Source organism: Zalophus californianus, chromosome 1 (assembly GCF_009762305.2).
Source record: "Zalophus californianus isolate mZalCal1 chromosome 1, mZalCal1.pri.v2, whole genome shotgun sequence".
NCBI lineage: Eukaryota > Metazoa > Chordata > Mammalia > Carnivora > Otariidae > Zalophus > Zalophus californianus.
Genome location: NC_045595.1, coordinates 123,771,783 through 123,789,731, shown reverse-complemented (window position 1 = coordinate 123,789,731; position 17,949 = coordinate 123,771,783). Strand labels below are relative to the sequence as shown.

At 39.5% G+C, this 17,949-nt stretch overlaps 1 protein-coding gene across 7 annotated transcripts in view; it reads left to right on the top strand.

Annotated features, from left to right (window-relative positions):
* Nucleotides 1-17,949, top strand: part of PLD1 (phospholipase D1) — a 199,711-nt gene that overhangs the window by 116,008 nt on the left and 65,754 nt on the right. For 6 of the 7 annotated variants that reach the window (XM_027583301.2, XM_027583299.2, XM_027583297.2 and 3 more), the window contains 6 exons: nucleotides 5,511-5,621; nucleotides 8,320-8,520; nucleotides 9,520-9,733; nucleotides 10,308-10,421; nucleotides 16,343-16,471; nucleotides 17,219-17,337. In XM_027583301.2, coding sequence (XP_027439102.2) covers nucleotides 5,511-5,621; nucleotides 8,320-8,520; nucleotides 9,520-9,733; nucleotides 10,308-10,421; nucleotides 16,343-16,471; nucleotides 17,219-17,337 — 888 coding nt within the window. The remainder of the gene's footprint in view (nucleotides 1-5,510; nucleotides 5,622-8,319; nucleotides 8,521-9,519; nucleotides 9,734-10,307; nucleotides 10,422-16,342; nucleotides 16,472-17,218; nucleotides 17,338-17,949) is intronic. The other variant, XM_027583298.2, reaches the window with a different exon arrangement.

The following is a 17,949-nucleotide window of genomic DNA, read 5'->3' as shown; positions in this document are numbered from 1 at the left end:
TTGGACTTTATAGAAGAAAGTGGGGAACTACTGGGGAACAGAGCCTGGTGGAGGAGGGATGATCTGATCCAGATGATGTATGAGGAAGGTGAATCTGGCAGGGGGAGGAAGTGGGGAGAACTCAGGCTCAAGGAGCTAAATTCTAGTGGACTTGAGTGTGAGGTGCCTACGGGACATCTGAGTAAACTCCAGAAGGCTAATAAATGCCTGAGCAGGCTCAGGGAGTAGATCCTGCAGGCCTGGCCCTCCATGTCATGTTAGCTCTCCTGTGTTTGCTTTCCCCTTAGGCTACTGGCCACTTGACTTTTCTATCACTAACATGGGTTTTCTTTGCTTTTATGGCCCACAAACCCTGATGAGGGCCTAGGTGAACACCATGGCCAAGTAAATATTATTGCACAAAAATGGTGCTTCCTTTCAATTTCATCTGCTTCATGAAACTTGAAATTTTTAAACTGTACATAATGATTTTAAAAATTTCCTAAGGAAATACTAACACTATTAAATATTAATTTCCTATGGTTCACTTGGCAGAATTGCTCTTCCTTAATCTAGCTACACCATATTATTTTGGTCATAAATTTTTACCTCCCAGGTCATTGTAAATTGACATTTCTCTATCCTTATAAATACTGTTTCCCTTAAATAGTTTCTGAAACCCACTACCTTCACAAAGTACTGACTTGAAAATAACATTTATTCTTACATTAATGGGTCCCAGAGGTCCACAAGGTCCATAAAGACTTTTTCCTTCTATCTCATTGTGTAGATTTGGGGGGAGGAATTTAGTGTCTTTGCCTCATAGCCAAGATATAGGCAAACATCTCTTATAATGGCGGTTTTTAGGGAAGAAATACAATATTTTGTTTCTTTGGTGATAGCCAAGTCGATATTTTTCCTATTTCTTTGGCCTTTTGATAAGCAGTGTTACCATTTAAAATAGTATAAGGCAACCTTGACTTACAGACTGATTACAACTCAAGTCAGCATCCCAGGGTTTCCCATAGGTCTTCATTTACTGCCCCTGCCCCGAGAGCTAGGTTGCATCATAGTTATGGCAACTGTATTCCTGTATCCAGTGTGTATATTTCAACCTTAGAAACCTATGATATTGCTGATGGGACCTGCACCAAAAGAATCTTCAAGTGCAGCAACCTGGAGACTTACAGAAAAGGATTTAGGTCCTCAGGTGGGATTTTGTTGTCAGGCAGTTTCTCTCTGTCCTAGACCACAGACACGAAGACACGTTCTAGAGTTGCAATCAGTGATCATTAGGAGGGAAAGATGTTCAGGGTTGTCAAATGAGACAAATAATCACCTCTTCACCCAGAAAATTCAAACAGGATCTTATCAAAGTGGTGGGCTAGAAGGGCATGTGTGGGAAGGGAAAAATGTGTCTTCAACCTTGAGAACTGTGGTTCAAATAGAACTCGTTCAAAAAAAAAAAAATGGCATAGGAGCATTTGTGCTCTTTCACATTGCTTACATTTGAATGACGAGGATATGATTTCTTTTTGTCCTTTACTTTTCATTTTCCCCAAAATATCATGCCCTCTGGGGAAGTCCTTGACAAATGATAAAAGAGGACTGTCCTGGGGATGCGTTAAGTTATCTTGAAGCAGTGGACAAACTTGGCTGCATTTAGAAAATATTTTGACTATAGTACCTTGAATAATTAAAGGAAAAAACTGGCTCAAAAAAGTCTCTTTGACTTCAACTATAAAAAATTCTTATTTTTTTTATTGTCTTTACATGTATTTTGTATATGTAAAGCTCCTAAAAATTCCTACTGTGTCTAGTATTATGTCTGCTCTACTTGATTCAAAACTAATTAGAAAAGAGGACAGAACTTCCATCTTTTAAAACTCAGGATTCATGAAGTTTATTCTGTGTTTACACCATGAAGTGTATTCTGCTAACCTCTGGGTTACATGACTGCAGCAGAGATAAGAAACATGGCATCACAAAGTCCACTCAAAGCCATCCATTTTTCTACTTGCCCTATTAATACTGTTCTTCTTCCTCTCTAAGAAAAAGTAACTTCCCCTAGGGTCATGAAAAAGCATTGATAAAACAATGGATGCTTCAAATGTGTATTTCTTAAATTACAGAATTAACATCAGTCCTTTTTTCTTTTCTAATTTGGGTTTCATTTTACACGAGCATTTCCCACATTTTGTGTAAGTCTGCACTATTATGACCTGGCAAATGCCGTCATTGTCCAGAAACATTTTTCCTTTGCCCTCTGTAGTTTAGAGTTTATGATAGTCTTGTAACACCTTGACCAAAAGAAGAGGAATTTATTGCTTTATGATCATAGAAATCTTGTCACTAGTTAACCATTTATTAGGATGTAGATATAAATAAATAATTGTAAACCAAACTACCTAAAATGAACTGTTTTCTTCAATTACTTCCTTATTAGTCCTTTGTATATAAGCTCAAAAGACTTAAAAGTGTCTACCCTGTTTCCTTTGGAGTTAATTTATTTCAAGGAGAAAAGACAAAGTATAGAAGAAAATGTAAGATGGGGCACCTGGGTGGCTCAGTCGTTAAGCGTCTGCCTTCAGCTCAGGTCATGATCCCACTGGGATTGAGCCCCGCATCAGGTTCCCCGCTCAGCAGGAAGCCTGCTTCCACCTCTCCCACAACCCCTGCTTGTGTTCCCTCTCTTGCTGTCTCTCTCTCTCTCTGTCAAATAAATAAATAAAATTTAAAAAAAAAAAGAAGAAAATGTCAGGTGTTAATAGATGGAGGGTAGTAATGTAATCCATTAGTGTTAACATCTCTATTATTTCAAAAACCCATTAGTTATGCAGGTAAATAGAAAACTATAAGACTTAGGCCAGTTTCTAAATTGCAACTACTGTACTGTCCTTAAAGAATAGTAATTTCATGGGGCACCTGGGTGGCTCAGTCGTTAGGCGTCTGCCTTCGGCTCAGGTCATGATGAGCCCTGCATCGGTCTCCCTGCTCCGCGGGAAGCCGCTTCTCTCTCTCCCACTCCCCCTGCTTGTGTTCCCTCTCTTGCTGTGTCTCTCTCTGTCAAATAAATAAATAAAAAATCTTAAAAAAAAGAATAGTAATTTCATAAGCCTGAGAAGCAGAATTTCATCCATTTAAAACTAATTAGAAAGATATAGTATAAAGTTTAAAACCCAAAATTGCAACCTAAATTATAAAATGTTACACCTGACATCTTGGTTCATTTATGAAAGATGTCAAGTGTAACATTTTATAATTTAGGTTGCAATTTTGAGTTTTAAACTTTATACTATATCTTTCAATGGGAGGCTCTTTTTTATCACTGTTATCCAGTGCTGAATCCTAAAATATTCAAATAGCAGAGTAAATATGAACGGTAGAGGAAGAAAATAATGTTCTAGTTTTCATTTAAAGCTCTCCATCAGTGGTTTATTGCAGAGCCCTCAGTGGCCAAAACTGTCAGAAGTTAATCTGTTCATTTCTTGCTTACACTTTCACTTCCTATTTCTTTAATCATATCTGTACTTACACACTTGGTTGCAATAATAGTTGCATAATTATAATTAGTAATAAGCAAGTTCCAAAAGTAAGCTGTTAACCAGAAAGAAGATGACATACATATTTTTATCCTATTTTTTTGAGTCAGAATGGGTCTTATAGTACTCAAATTTCATGAATGCAGCTTAGAGCATATATATAGTATGTTCCTCCAAAAATGAATACACTTTTCACATGTTACAGAATGTTCGTATTCTGAAGTGATATGTTCTTATAAGGATTTAGGGGCCAAAACATGCTGGCAGACCAGTATTGGGGAACTATATATATATATTTGGCTTACTCCAAGATTTTATACCCTGCAACCTAAAAATATTAACTCCTATGTTATTTCACATGTTCATAGCATTGCAAAAGTAATAACCAGTTCTTATAAATTAGATGTGTTCAACCCAGTTGGCTTCTTAAATTAATGACTCAGATTTCCATTATAAACTATGCCTCTGCCTAATTACCATGGATTGTTAATTTAAACTGTAACTAAATTAATCTTTGTCACTCCACTTTTATTAGGTATGCCTGTATCTCTAATACTCTAGAAAGTACTGTATCATGGGAAAATTCTTGCCTTTTATCCCTAGGATATTAAGTACCTAGGTGTAGATACATTCATTATCCAAGGTGTATGCGGTATGTTTCAGAATGCCTTCAGAGCTGCTGGATATAGAGAATGCAAATTTAAATGTTGCAAACTGCACGGCAATACTGAGGATGCAAACCTAAAATAGTTAAAAGGTCATACATTAAGTGAGGGGAAATAAGGTAAGAGTTTCCTGGAGGAATACATTCTGAACTGTATGTTGGTGAGGGAACCCTGTGACTGGACAGGAAGAAGAGGACCGACATTCAGGTGTGGGGCAGTTTAGTACAGGCTAAAACCTTATGATTACCCAGAACTGGAGGAGAAAATACTAGTTTGGTTTTGTTTGTTGGTTTTTTTAAGGTTTTGTTTATTTGAAAGAGAGGAGAGAGCATGAGCAGGGGGAGGGGCTGAAGGAGAAGCCGACTCCCGGATGAGCAGGGAGCCCAATGACGTGGGGCTCGATCCCAGGATCCTGAGATCATGACCTAAGCTGAAGGCAGATGCCTAACAAACCGAGCCACCCAGGTGCCCCAGTAGTTTGTTTTTTTTTTTTTTTAATACTACCAGCTGTTAGACATGTCTTTTTGATAGTTCATATTAATAGAAAATGTTATCTGTATAGCATGTTAAAGTTTACCAGGCACTTTTGATTTAGTTTGACACTCACAATGGCCTTGTGTGTCTTCTTTTAAGTCCAGGGCCTAAGGTTAGATCAATGTTGATTTTGTGCTGTTGTTAAAAATCAGGGATTTTTGCACGTTAGAGAAACTGACTTCCAAAGAAGTCATTCCACAAGCAGACATTAATGATGTAATTGTGGGTTAAGAGTATGAATCAGTATATTCATCTCTGAAGATAAAGACATTTTTTTTAACTTAAATGTTTTTTTGGCAAAGAAAAATTCTATTAAAATGCTCCAGAAACATTTAAGGGATATTTAGTATAATTTATTGCATTAGAGTTTTGTGTCACTGCTATTTCAACTAACTGAAGTATAATAAAAAGCAAAAACCCTAATCCTGTAACACGAATCAGGCCAAAACTTTCCTCAATGTTAAGTGTTTGAAAATGTTCAGAGGTGTAAGATCATCAGACACTTTTAGCAGATGATGTTACCATTTCAGCTTTTTGGCTATAATGAATCAAATATTGATACCGTCTCTTGGTATGACAAGTCATAGGAATGGAAGGGAGATAAATTTTTATTTTTGGTATTTGTATCTTAAGATACGCTTGTGTGTCACCTTCTTGTACTTTTCATTAAATATTTTATTATACTTGTTTGTAGAAGAAAGATTATAACACACAGGAAGGAAAAAGAAAAAGAAAATCATCCCCTACTTCCAGAAATTCTCATTCCTCCCTGTGTTTTCTTTTGTGACAGCAACAGGGAGTGAGAGTCTTTGTAATGCTCTACAAAGAGGTGGAACTTGCCCTCGGAATCAACAGTGAATACAGCAAGAGGACTTTAATGCGTCTACACCCCAACATAAAGGTATCAGGTTCATCCTTCTGAACAGTACTTCTTCTCTATTATTCTGTAGTTTTTCAGATGTGTTTTGCTTTGAGTAGTGTAATCTGTAGAATTCTCTAATGTATATTTTGAATAAATAGCATTGTATCCTTCTTAGAAATAAAACAAAATACCTGCTTTCTTATGCTTCTGGTATTGGTGGAATCAGCAGAGTTCACATTTCTGACCCTGATCATTTAGCCAAGAACACACCTCTTAGAATTGTTTTAATAATCAGGAGCTCTGTCAAGGTCCCATGCTCCTCATTAAGATTGTTCTGGAACCTCTGAGACGTGATCTCCTTGTGACATCCCTTGATGCTGATAGCAACAGAGAGCTCCTCTAGGATTTAAGAAGCTTTTTCTTAATAGCAACTTGCATAAAAAAACTAATAAAGTAGATAAACACAATAAGCAGCTTGAAAAAAGCTATCTGATATTTGCCAAAGATTTAAAGCCTATCAATAGTTATTCCTCAGTCACTGAGATACATCAGAGCAATGAATTAATAAATCTCTGGCAGGCTTAAAATATATAACAATTATATATTTTATTTGGTCAAAAAAAAGATGTTCCATGTACATAGTAATCGGAAGAGAGCAGGAGTGTCTGTACTAATATCAGGTGAAATTGACTTTAAATAGGAAAAGTTTATAGTAGACAAGGATTTTATATATTAATAAAAGTTTCAAAGCAGCAAGAAGATATAGCAATTATAAACATGTACCCACCTAATAATGGCCATCAAAATATATAAAGCAAATATGGATAGAATTGAAGGGCAGAATGGACAGTTCTACAGTAATAGTTGGACACTTTAATATCCCACTCTCAATAATGATTGGTACGCACATACAGTGGAATATATTTCAGTCTTAAAACGGAAGGGAATTCTGACATATGCTAAAACACAGATGAAACTTGAAGACACTATTCTACATGAAATAAGTCAGTCACAAAAAGGCAAATATTGTATGATTCTATTGATATATATGTAAGTCAAAGTCATAGAGACAAAGAGTAGAATGGTGTTTCCCAGGGGTTGAAGGGAGGAGGGAATGGGGGAGTTATTGTTCAAAGGGTATAGAGTTTCAGTTTTGCAAAATGAAGAGTTCTGGAGATAGTGGTGATGAGTGAACAATATGAGATGTACTTAATACCACTGTACTACTATACATTCAAAAATGGTCAATATGGTAAATTTTATGTTATGTGTATTTTACCACACACAAAAGAAGTAGGTTACTAAAAAAAAGTAGTCTCCAAAGTTTTTGGAATGTTTCTACTTAAAGATATACAAAAATAGGTCAGTCTGGGATCATTTAAAAAGAATTCTATTTGAAAGCAGGAGGTTAATAACTTCTCAAAATATCTTTCAAATCAAGAGCTGCCAAAGCATGTATATCCTATATCTATACACTTGCCATTTTAATTCATTGGCTACCAAAATATCAATATACCTATTAAAACTTCTGTCAGAGATAGATGTTGGTTAAACATTTTTAGAGTTTTTTAGGTAATATCAGGTGTTACAGAATTCTTTAAAGTGGAAAAAAGAATCAACAATTATGTTGAGCTAACTTTTGCTAAACTGTGTGGCCAAATTTCTAGCTAAATGGCAGCTACCCCAAAATGTGGTATGGTATGGGGCTGAGGGAGAGGCTTAAAAATAACTAGGAGTCTTCCTCTTCTAAATACTGAGAATGAAATTAGAACTTTGGTATATACATGGCACATTTTGGTATTTGAATTATAGAAAATGTTATTCAGGGGAGAATGGCTAAAATTAACAACACAAGAAACAACAGATATTGGCAAGGATGCAGAGAAAGGAGAACCCTCTTACACTGTTGATGGGAATGCAAACTGGTGCAGCCACTCCGGAAAACAGTATGGAGGCTCCTTAAAAAGTTAAAAATAGAACTACCCTGTGACCCTGCAACTGTACTACTAGGTACTTATCCAAAGGATACAAAAATAGTGATTCGAAGGGGCACATGCACCCCAATGTTTATAGCAGCAATGTCCACAATAGCCAAACTATGGAAAGAGCCCAAATGTCCATCGACTGATGAATAGATATAGAAGAAGTGGCACATATCTACAATGGAATATTACTCAGCCATCAAAAAGAATGAAATCTTGCCATTTGCAATGACGAGGATGGAACTAGCGGGTATTATGCTAAGCAAAATAAGTCAGAGAAAGACAAATACCATATGATTTCACTTGTGTGGAATTTAAGAAACAAAACAGATGAACACAGGAAGGTTTTAAAAAAAGATAAAAACAGGGAGGGAAACCATAAGAGACTCTTAACTATAGGGAACAAACTGGGGGTTGCTGAGAGGAGGTGGGTGGGGAATGGGGTAAATGGGGTGATAGGCATTAAGGAGGGCACTTGTAATGAGCACTGGGTATTATAGGCAAGTGATGAATCACTAAATTCTATCCCTAAAACTAATACTACGTTGTATGTTAACTAACTTGAATTTAAATAAACTCTTGAAAGAAAACTAAAGCAAAACAGAAAAAGAAAGAGAGAGAGGGAGGGAGGGAGGAAAGAGGGAAGGGAGGGAGGAAGGACAATGCTATTCAGGGGAGAAAACAGATCTCTTTTATTATACATGAAGGACATTTTAAAAAGTGCATTTCAGGTGGGTTTTTTTTCCCCTCCCAAGGTGATGAGGCACCCAGATCATGTATCATCCAGCGTGTATCTGTGGGCCCATCATGAGAAGCTTGTTGTCATCGACCAGTCAGTGGCCTTTGTGGGTGGGATCGACCTGGCCTACGGAAGGTGGGATGACAATGAACACAGACTCACAGACGTGGGTAGTGTGAAGCGCATCACCGTAGGATCGTCTCTGGGTTCCTTCACAGTAAGTTTCTCCTTTATGGAACTGCCTAAGAGGTACAGAGTTTGTAGAAGTATGTGTTAATAGCATGACTTACTGAGTGGTTGAATGAGGAGTGGCCTATTTCTGGATGGACAGACCTGGTTTCAAATACCATCTAGCAAGTCTATAACTTTGCATCTCTTGATCCCTGTTTCTTTCCTTATAAGAGGAAAGAGATGCGATAGTGCATTTGCCAGCTCACAGTCAGCTCCTTTGTTTTCCATTTAAACGAAAGATTCATTTCCTATTTGGAAAAAAAAGTTCATAAACAAAAATATGTGTCAGTTGGGTTTTAAGTTAAATCAGCAGCCTTATTACAAGTACCTGCCAAGGCTTTTGAAATCTTCCTACTTAAAGACATGCAAATAGAGGCTAGGTCAGTCTGGAGTCCTGGAGGGACTTCTTTCTGAATACAGGAAGTTAATAACTTCTCAAAGTACCTTTCAAATCAGGTGCTGCCAAAATACCCATATGCCTAGATCCGTATTGCAGTACTTACTGTTTCAACTCTAACCGTTGCCAACATATCCATACACTTATTAAAAATTTTGATGGGCTCCATCTTATTTTACTGCTGGATATGTTGGTGACTTTTCTGGAAAAAAAAAAAGATTTAGTGAATAAGTAGCCAGGAAAATAATTGACAGAAGAAGCACTACTTAACATTTATCAGAGGCAGAAGTTCAGTTGCTCAACAGTGAATATAACTCATGTAAGTGTGTTTGAGATAAAAAGGTTAGCTGGTATGAAATTTCAAGAATTTGGTCTACTGAAGGAGGAACTACAATGGAATGCCGGGTATCCCTTTGCTAGCATTGAAACAGCTCACTGACCTGGGGCTGACCTCACCCATTATCGGGTGTCCGATAGAGAGCCTCCATCGTATGTGAACTTGACGCCTCAGCTCAACTGGAATGAAAGGATCGCATTGCAGCATATCTTATGCCCTGTCTTTTTTTTTTTTTTTAATAATTTTCTCAGGCTGAAACAACAGAGTCCATGGAATCCTTGAGCCTCAAAGATAAAAATGAATCTAGTAAAAATCTGCCCTCCATGAAGAGTGCTGATGATATGGATTCAAAACTGAAAGGAGTGGGAAAGTCCAGAAAGTTCTCTAAATTTAGCCTCTACAGGCAGCTCCACAGGCACCACCTGCAGGATGCAGATAGCATCAGCAGCATTGACAGTGTCTCGAGTAAGTCTTGGTCTTTGCTAGAATGTATCTTGGTGACGTTCCATCCTTCCGCTGCTGGATACTGTGTACCAGTCTTTAAAACCGGTCTTTCTGGAATGGAGTCCTAGGAGCTATATCACCCTATTCGATATCCTGCCATTTTGTGGCTTTGTTGCCCTCATTTGGGAACAGATTTATTGTTTTATTCACATAAGGAGTCATGACAACCACAATTCATACTTCTGGTGGTAGCTGAATGACTCAGCGTTTCTAACATAACGCCAAGTTATAAAGAAAAAAGAAAAGTTATCAGACGTCCTTCACTTTTCATAGAAGAAATCTCATTTCTCTTCCTATCCAGAAATATGTGAAGCTTTTATCTTCAAACATTAAATTTCCTACATCTTGTAAATTTGCTCTTTTCACATCTGCCTTAAAGCTCTGCATTTTCTGTTCACAGAATTTGTGACTGATTTTTTAGCCTTGCCTCGTTTTAAAAATGATTGAGCCTACTTTTCAGTTTAGAAAACTTGATGTATATATATTTCTTTGTAAAAAAAAAAAAACAGAAAAACAAACTCTCAACTTTCTCCAGGTTATTGTAATCACTGTAGAAGTCGTCAGAATTTAATCCATGGTCTAAAACCCCACCTGAAATTCTTTCACTCTTCCAGTAAGTCTGAGCAGGGGCTCGCTAGACCTGACGTGGGTAAGTGATGTATGAGGCAACAGAATGTCCTCAGGTGTCCGCTTTTGCTGCATGAGCAAAGTGAGTGTGTTTCTGGACTGGCTTTCTGTTTGCACCGTGTTCACATCCCTGGTGGTGTTAGAAATTGTAATCTGATAAGCTTTTGCAAGAACAAGGTATTTGAATAAGTTAATCAGGGCCTAAAATGTGGAGGTGGAGATGAAGAGGGATTTGGCAGCGGATCACATAGAGGAATAAGTAATGATCATAATGTATGACAACCACGGTAAAATCGGAAGCTAATTTATTGTGTGCAGACTGCCTGGGACGACCCTGAGCACTGGTGGCGCTTGGTAGTAATAGTGTTATCTCCCTTTTTACAGATGAGGAAACTCAGGGTCAGAGATGATAAGTAACTTGCACAATGGTATTCCAGTTTATTAGCTTCCCAGAGCTCATAATTCAGATTTGTGATTTAGCAAAAATGCAGATTGCTACATCATGAGCATGCGGCTAAATTCCAAGGTCAAGTTCTAGTGTGCTATTTAGAAGACTGATGTAGAGCCCAGTTACCACAGCTGGATGTGAGTCACTTGTGGACCCTGGTGTTTCTCAGGGGCTCTGAGGGGAATACTGAGGAGGTGGGCCCTGGACCCTCCCACCTCTATTGGTACTTGCTTCAAGCAGAGAAATCCTGCTTCCATATATATATTGAAGTTCCATATGAATTTGTGTTAAAAAAAAAAGTAAGGGTCTACTATTAAAAACAAGGAATTTAAAGAGCACAGCTCTACATTTAAATTGTGTAATGACTTAAACTTCTATTGTCTCATAGGACTTGAAACCCCGAATTAAACATAGAGTAACTCTTCATGAGAAACTGAAACTGAATACTTGCTTGAGTTAATAACTTCCTTTCCTGAGGCTATAAGCTGAGTTAGCTTCTTTGTAATGTCAGTTTCACTTGAGCGCAAAAGACCTTGATGGGGGTGCCTGGGTGTTATAGTCGGTTAAGCTCTGACTCTTGATTTCAGCTCAGATCATGATCTCATGCTCATGGGATCAAGCCCTGCATGGAGCCCAGAGTGGGGCTCTGTGCTCAGTGGGGGGTCTGCTTGAGATTCTCTCTCTCTCTCTCTCCCTCTCTCTCTCTGCCCCTACCCCCCTGCTCTCTCTCTTTCTCAAATAAACAGATAAATCTTAAAAAAAAAAAAAAAAAGACCATTATGAACTGGGCTCCTAGTGAACCAGTGTGGAGCATGCACACAAGATCACTATGGGTTAATTAGAAAATTCACTAAAATCAGTTCATAATGTACTGATACCATGATCATTTCTGTAGTATATATATTCAAAATGTATTTTGAATATATTTCTGTAGTATATACATTCAATATTTCTCAATATATATTTCTGTAGTATATATATTCAATTTATATTTGAATATATAATATATATTTCTGAATATATAATATATATTTCAGTATATACTGTAGTATATTTTTGTAGTATATATATTCAAAATCATTTGGCCATCTTCAAGATTTTTTTCTCTCAAAATGATGTTGCAAGAGGGAGAATTTCAAGTTGCAATGGCTTTGCTTGATAACTATGTTATTTTTAAACAGTTGAATTTTTTCCTCTTATATTCAACAACTGTTTGCTGATCTTACTTTTTAAGCAAGATTAAATAAATGGCTGAGAGGAGGAAATCATTTTTGCAATTTTTTTTTCATTTTTGCAATTTAGTGAGACAGTGTTTCAACCCCAGATATCTAGTCATAAGCGATAAAGAATAGTAGGCTAAATCGTTCCTAAACTCTGTTCTCAGGGATGCAATAGTATAAGATGTATAAGACTTATTTTCTCCTGTCAAAGAGTTTATTATCTAATAGATAAGCATGAGTTTTAAATGTTTCACTAACCTAGTGCCTTAGTAATTCATCAGGGGGAGATACCCCAACTGGCAAGAGTTGCCAGTGAAACCTTGTCCACAAAGGTAAACCCTGATCCACAATTCTAAAATCCCAGTTTCAAAAATCAGAAGGTTTTTTTGAAAATATAACTCATTGGGGACCCGTTTTGGAACTGGCCCTGGTTATAGGCAAAAACTCAGTAGGTAGAGCCTAAGAAGGGAGAAAAACAGGCACCCTAGGTAGATGTTGTATCTTAAGGCACATATATGGGAAATGCCAAAAGTGTTTATTTCAGCATCTCAGACGTAGGTGTGGAATGTGGTAAATACACAGAGGTCTACCATTTCTTACTCAAAATTCTAGGGGTCAGAGGTACTTCAGAAATTAGAAGATTCTGGATTTTAGAAAGGTAATGCAATACCTATACTTTATTATGTTATGCTGCTTGCAAGGTCCTGGAAATACCCTGTAAGGAAATCATTTATATTTGTTCAGCACCAGATGGGATAAATAAAGATTACAATCTCTTGTCAGTTCAGGTCAGATTTTACTAACAAATGAGCTGTAAGAAAACATTTGAATTTTCAGAGCTTTTGGGTTTTGAAATTTTGGTTAAGGGATACGTAAATCTGTGTATAGATTGGGTTGATGGGATAGATCTGTACCTGTATATGGAGGGCCTTGAAAATCAAGCTGCGGCATTGAATTTCATCCACTAAATGTTGGAGAATCCCTGGGGGGTGAGAGGTGGGGGTGGGATTTGAAGAAGAGGGGCCGTGGGGGGAGGGAGGTGTTAAGGGTGGTATTTTACTAAGTTACACTAGAGGTACAGGAAGTCTGACTAGCTTGTCCCAAGAATGAAGTAAATGGAAGAAACTTTTTTCCAAAGAGAGAATCAGCAGAATTTCATTAGGATTTGGGAAGTGGCAATCGGGAGGTAGGTGGAGAAGACAGCAAAGAAAAGAGAGGAGCCAACGTAGATTTCGAGGTTTGAGCTTGAGTAACTATGAACAGAAAGCAGAAATCTCCAGGGAAGGCTTGATTTTGTGAGGATAATAGTGATTCCTGTGTTAAACACTTTCAAATGCTGGTGCGACCAACTAGGTGGACGAGGCCAAGTGAGACATTGGAAGTGGCTGTACTTCTTAGAGCCAAAGGAGAAGCCAGGGCTAGAGGGGCACATTTTGGAGAAGGTCGGGGAGAACTTTGTTTGGGAGAAGGAACTAGGAAAGTAGGTCAAGAAGGGGGGTTGGAGTAATGGTGTAGGGGATGCAGCCTTGGCAGGCAGGGTCTGGGCCACTGACGGATGAGGATGGCAGAAAACTGGCACGAAAACCTATGCCAAAGACAAGGCAGGTGCAGTCATGCAATCAGTTGGGAGCCAGATGCAGACCAAGGAGAAGCCCTCAGATCAGCACTGCTGATGTAAAAAGCCTCTCTTCCTACTTGTAGGTGCATACGCACTTCTGAGCAGTAATCACAGTAACTAGGAGTCCTTGGCTCTATTGCTTTAATATCTCATGTGTTCCGAGGAAGACCCTGATTTATTTGGAATAACTTAGGCCAAGATTATTTAGACTGAAACTAAAAACAAATTTGAATTACGAACAGGTTGGATCCAATTAGAACCAACATAATTTTCTGAGACTAGAATTTGCTTTGTTTTGTTTTTCTTATCATAACTGATTATTAGGTGAAAGTTAATTTTTAAATAAGTATATGTATGTAAATATAGAGCTTTAGCTTATATGTATATTATCTTACATATATATATATTTTTTTATTTTGGAATTTGACCCATTATTTATCTCATTCTTTGTTCCTGTTTTCTTTTACTTTTTTTTTAACTACAAAGTGCCATGCTTACTGTAAAGATTTTACAGGTGAGCAAACAGATTACCAGTACTTTGGCCTTTAGTCTTAACAGAGCAGGAAAATAAATCACTGGGAGAAGTCAATAGGATTCTGTTTTTAACCTTATTTAGTTTTGTTAATAATTAGCATGCTAAGGGGCGCCTGGGTGGCTCAGTTGGTTGAGCGTCCAGCTCTTGGTTTGGGCTCCAGTCATCTCAGGGTCCTGAGATGGAGCCTGGTGTCCAGCGCCGAGCTCAGCACAGAGTCTGCTTGGGATTCTTTTTCCCTCTCCCTCTGCCCCTACCCCTGCTCACGTGTGTGTGAGTGCACGCGTGTGCACATGTTCTCTCTCTCTCTCAATCAATCAATCAATCAATCAATAAAATGTCTAAAAGAATAATTAGCACTTTAACACATTTTTTTTTTTAAGAGGCGAGGAGGGGCCGAGGGAGATGAAGAGAGAGAGAATCTTAAGCAGGCTCCACACCCAGCCCAGAGCCTGTCGTGGGGCTCCATCTCACGATCCTGAGATCATGACCTGAGCCAAAATCAAGAGTCCAATGCTTAACCCACTGAGCCACCCGCGCAGCCCCAGACACTTTTCTTTTATAGATAATTTCAGTAACCTTTGAGGGTTAATTACTCAGTTTGAGGTAGAATATCAGCAGTGTGTGTGGTGATTGTTTAAAAACTTGCACTCTGCAAATACTGACTGACTGCCTACTGAATACCGGGAGCTACAGCAAGCCACGAAGTGACACTCTCCAGCCCTGAGGAGTTTACAGACTGGTGGGGGGCATCCTTACGTGGTTATGTCACAGAGTCAGAAGCCCTGGGGGGTGCAGCTGCTGATGGTTCTACAGCACTGCTAGGGGTTGCCTCTCCCTCTTGGGATCTGCGAGGTAGCGGTAGGGCAGGTAACAGCTAATGTGGCTCTGGAAGGATGTGAAGTTGAGAATGAGAGGGAGGGAAGATCATTCCAGACCGAAGGAATAATGTGCCAGCCGCACGAAGACATAACAGACCATGCCTGTCCGAATACTATGAGAAATATGGCTTGGAGGATAAAGGCTCTGAGAGGGAGGTTGGCACCAGTTGGGAAAGAGCCTTCTGTGCACACTCAGCTTTTAGGATTTGACTCCCTGTAGGCAGCAGGTGATCTTAAAATGCTTTTAAGCCAACAGTGCATTTTAGAAAGACGGTTCTGGGATGTGCGGTGGTAGGGGCCAGTCCGCTAGTCTCACTGGGACGTGCTCCCATTTATTCATTCAACGAATAGTTTTGCATCCAGTGTCTTATTTGTTAAGTGCCTCTTTTGTGCCAAGTGCTGCATTTGTGATGTGTAGTTCTGCTCGTCTTCCTGCTTAGTTGCCTTTGTGGTCAACATAAATATACTAACTATTTAAGTCAAAGTATTCACCCTTTAGTAAAATGGTCCCAGCAGAGCTCTACGTGAAACGTTGCAGTGGATTGCTGCTTTTGCACCTATGTGATCATAAGTTCTGTGTGTTGTTGTGATATTTTTTATGGATGTCATTTATGATGCTGGGAATGTAGAATGTGAGAGCCCAAAGATCTTAGATGCCATCCATCTAGGCCAAATTCTTCCTTTTATGTATAAAGAATTTCTGACCCCAAAAGATGAAGCTCAGTGTCCCTTAGCTTGACAATTCCAGGGCTGGCACAGGGGCTGCCTGCAGATTTGAGGTTCTTGCTTTTGAGTTGCAAAAGACAAGAATTATGTACTGGGTGTGCACCATATCAGCTGGGGAGAGCCAAGGGCATGATTTCTTTATGGCCTCTGCCTCTCACGTTTCTCTGCCTGACCTGGCTTTATTGCTCTTTCATTGTCCCTCCCAGTGAGTTCTTTATTCACAGTTAGCTCTGTGATCCGTTCTTCAGTCATCTGGTAGATGGGGAGAAGAATGTTGAATTTCACTGTCAAGTGATGAGCCTGGTTACAGCCCCAACTACCCACTAGTGATAAACTTGTGTACAGTGTGAAACCCTGCTAGCCCACAGCCTCAGATGGGATGAACACATGCTGCCCTAGTTCTGTGCCTTAAGGAGAACAGTTCAGAATTCCCTGGGTGTTTAATGGGCCTCCCCGCCACTCCCCCCACCACACCCCCACCGGGGCCCACTTGAACACAGTCTCTGCTACCTTCACAGACACCAGCTCCATCCGCAGTTTGCAAACAGGCATGGGAGAGCTCCACGGGGAAACCAGGTTCTGGCATGGAAAGGACTATTGCAATTTTGTGTTCAAAGACTGGGTTCAACTGGATAAACCTTTTGCTGGTGAGTGCCATGATCATGGGTGGCTGCTTATATTTTGTTTTTTACTTGTCAGCATCTGACAGAGTATGCATGCGCAGGATATACTTTCCTTTGTTCTGCTTTGTTTTGTTTTGAATATTTGGTAAAACTTTGGAGACTATGATTCAGTCATATACCTAAGGACTTTTCCTCGTAGTTACAGTGAGAAAAGAGCATGAGATATAGCTTGCTGTTTGAGACCTCCAGGTTTCATCTAGGCATATTTTGGGGGTAATAATCTGTAATTCTGCAAGAGATGGTGCCTTTCCTTTGATCCTCTCCTTTTCTGCCTATCATCTTCATCTTCCAGCATGAAAATGGCACATTTTCAGATTATCACTGTGCTTATATATCTAAGAGGAGATAGAGATGGAACTGTATACATAGCCTGAGGTTATTTCAACAGGACACAAAAGAAAAATGTAATATTAAGTCCACAACCTTAGATAATTTACACCAACTCGCATCTTGCCTTGCCTAGTGATTGTCTCATACTAAGTGAAATGGACATATCCTGGGGGGAAGCCCATGGGGGACTATGCACCTCAGTGTGTATCTCTGTTTCCCTTGGCTATAAAGATATGGTTCCACACAAGCCAAGTAATATATGCGTAGTGAACATTACCACATTTCCTTTGACGGATCATGGTCGGGGTCAGTGCTGGAATCAGATGGCTCTGTCCCTGGCTGAGCAGTTAGTCATGATCTGTGCCTGGGGCACCTGGGCAGATTTCATTGACAGACACTCCACTCCCCGGATGCCATGGCATGACATCGCCTCTGCAGTCCACGGGAAGGCGGCTCGTGATGTGGCCCGTCATTTCATCCAGCGCTGGAACTTCACGAAGGTACGTGGTTGACTTTATCACGATTCAGCCCACATAAAGAGAGAGAGCCTGGAAGAGGAGAAACCTAGAGGGTTGGCAAGAAGGTGCTGCGGTGACCCATCTGCTCCTGAGTGCCTGGTTGCCAGAGTGCCAGGGTCGGCGGGCAGAAGGAAAAGAAGACGTTCCTGAACTTTCCCACTGCAGACAATTCAGAGCACAGAGAGAGATAGATGCCACTTTCGGGGCCTATTGTGATCCTTTTCACATTTTGGATCCTCAGGGTTGGTTAAGCATCTGGTCTGTGCTGATGGTCAGCTGGAGGGCTATTGTAGGGGGGACAGGGACCTTGTTTGGATGAGAGAGCTCGAGCTTTCAAGTCCTCCCAGTCCTGGCATTGCGCTGGGGGGTTCACACCGGTCCAAGCTTCTGGGAGGTGGCTCTGAGCAAGGGGAGCAGTGTGAGAAGATGGGGCCATTTTCCTTTTCTTCAGACTGTGTCATATACCTTCATTATGGGAATAACTTAAGTACCTACCACCCAGGTGGCATTAAGGTTCCATCTTCTTTACTATAAATTATGATAAGGCATTAGTCTCCTTGATAATTTGGGAAAAAATTGTTTTATCAACAGCTT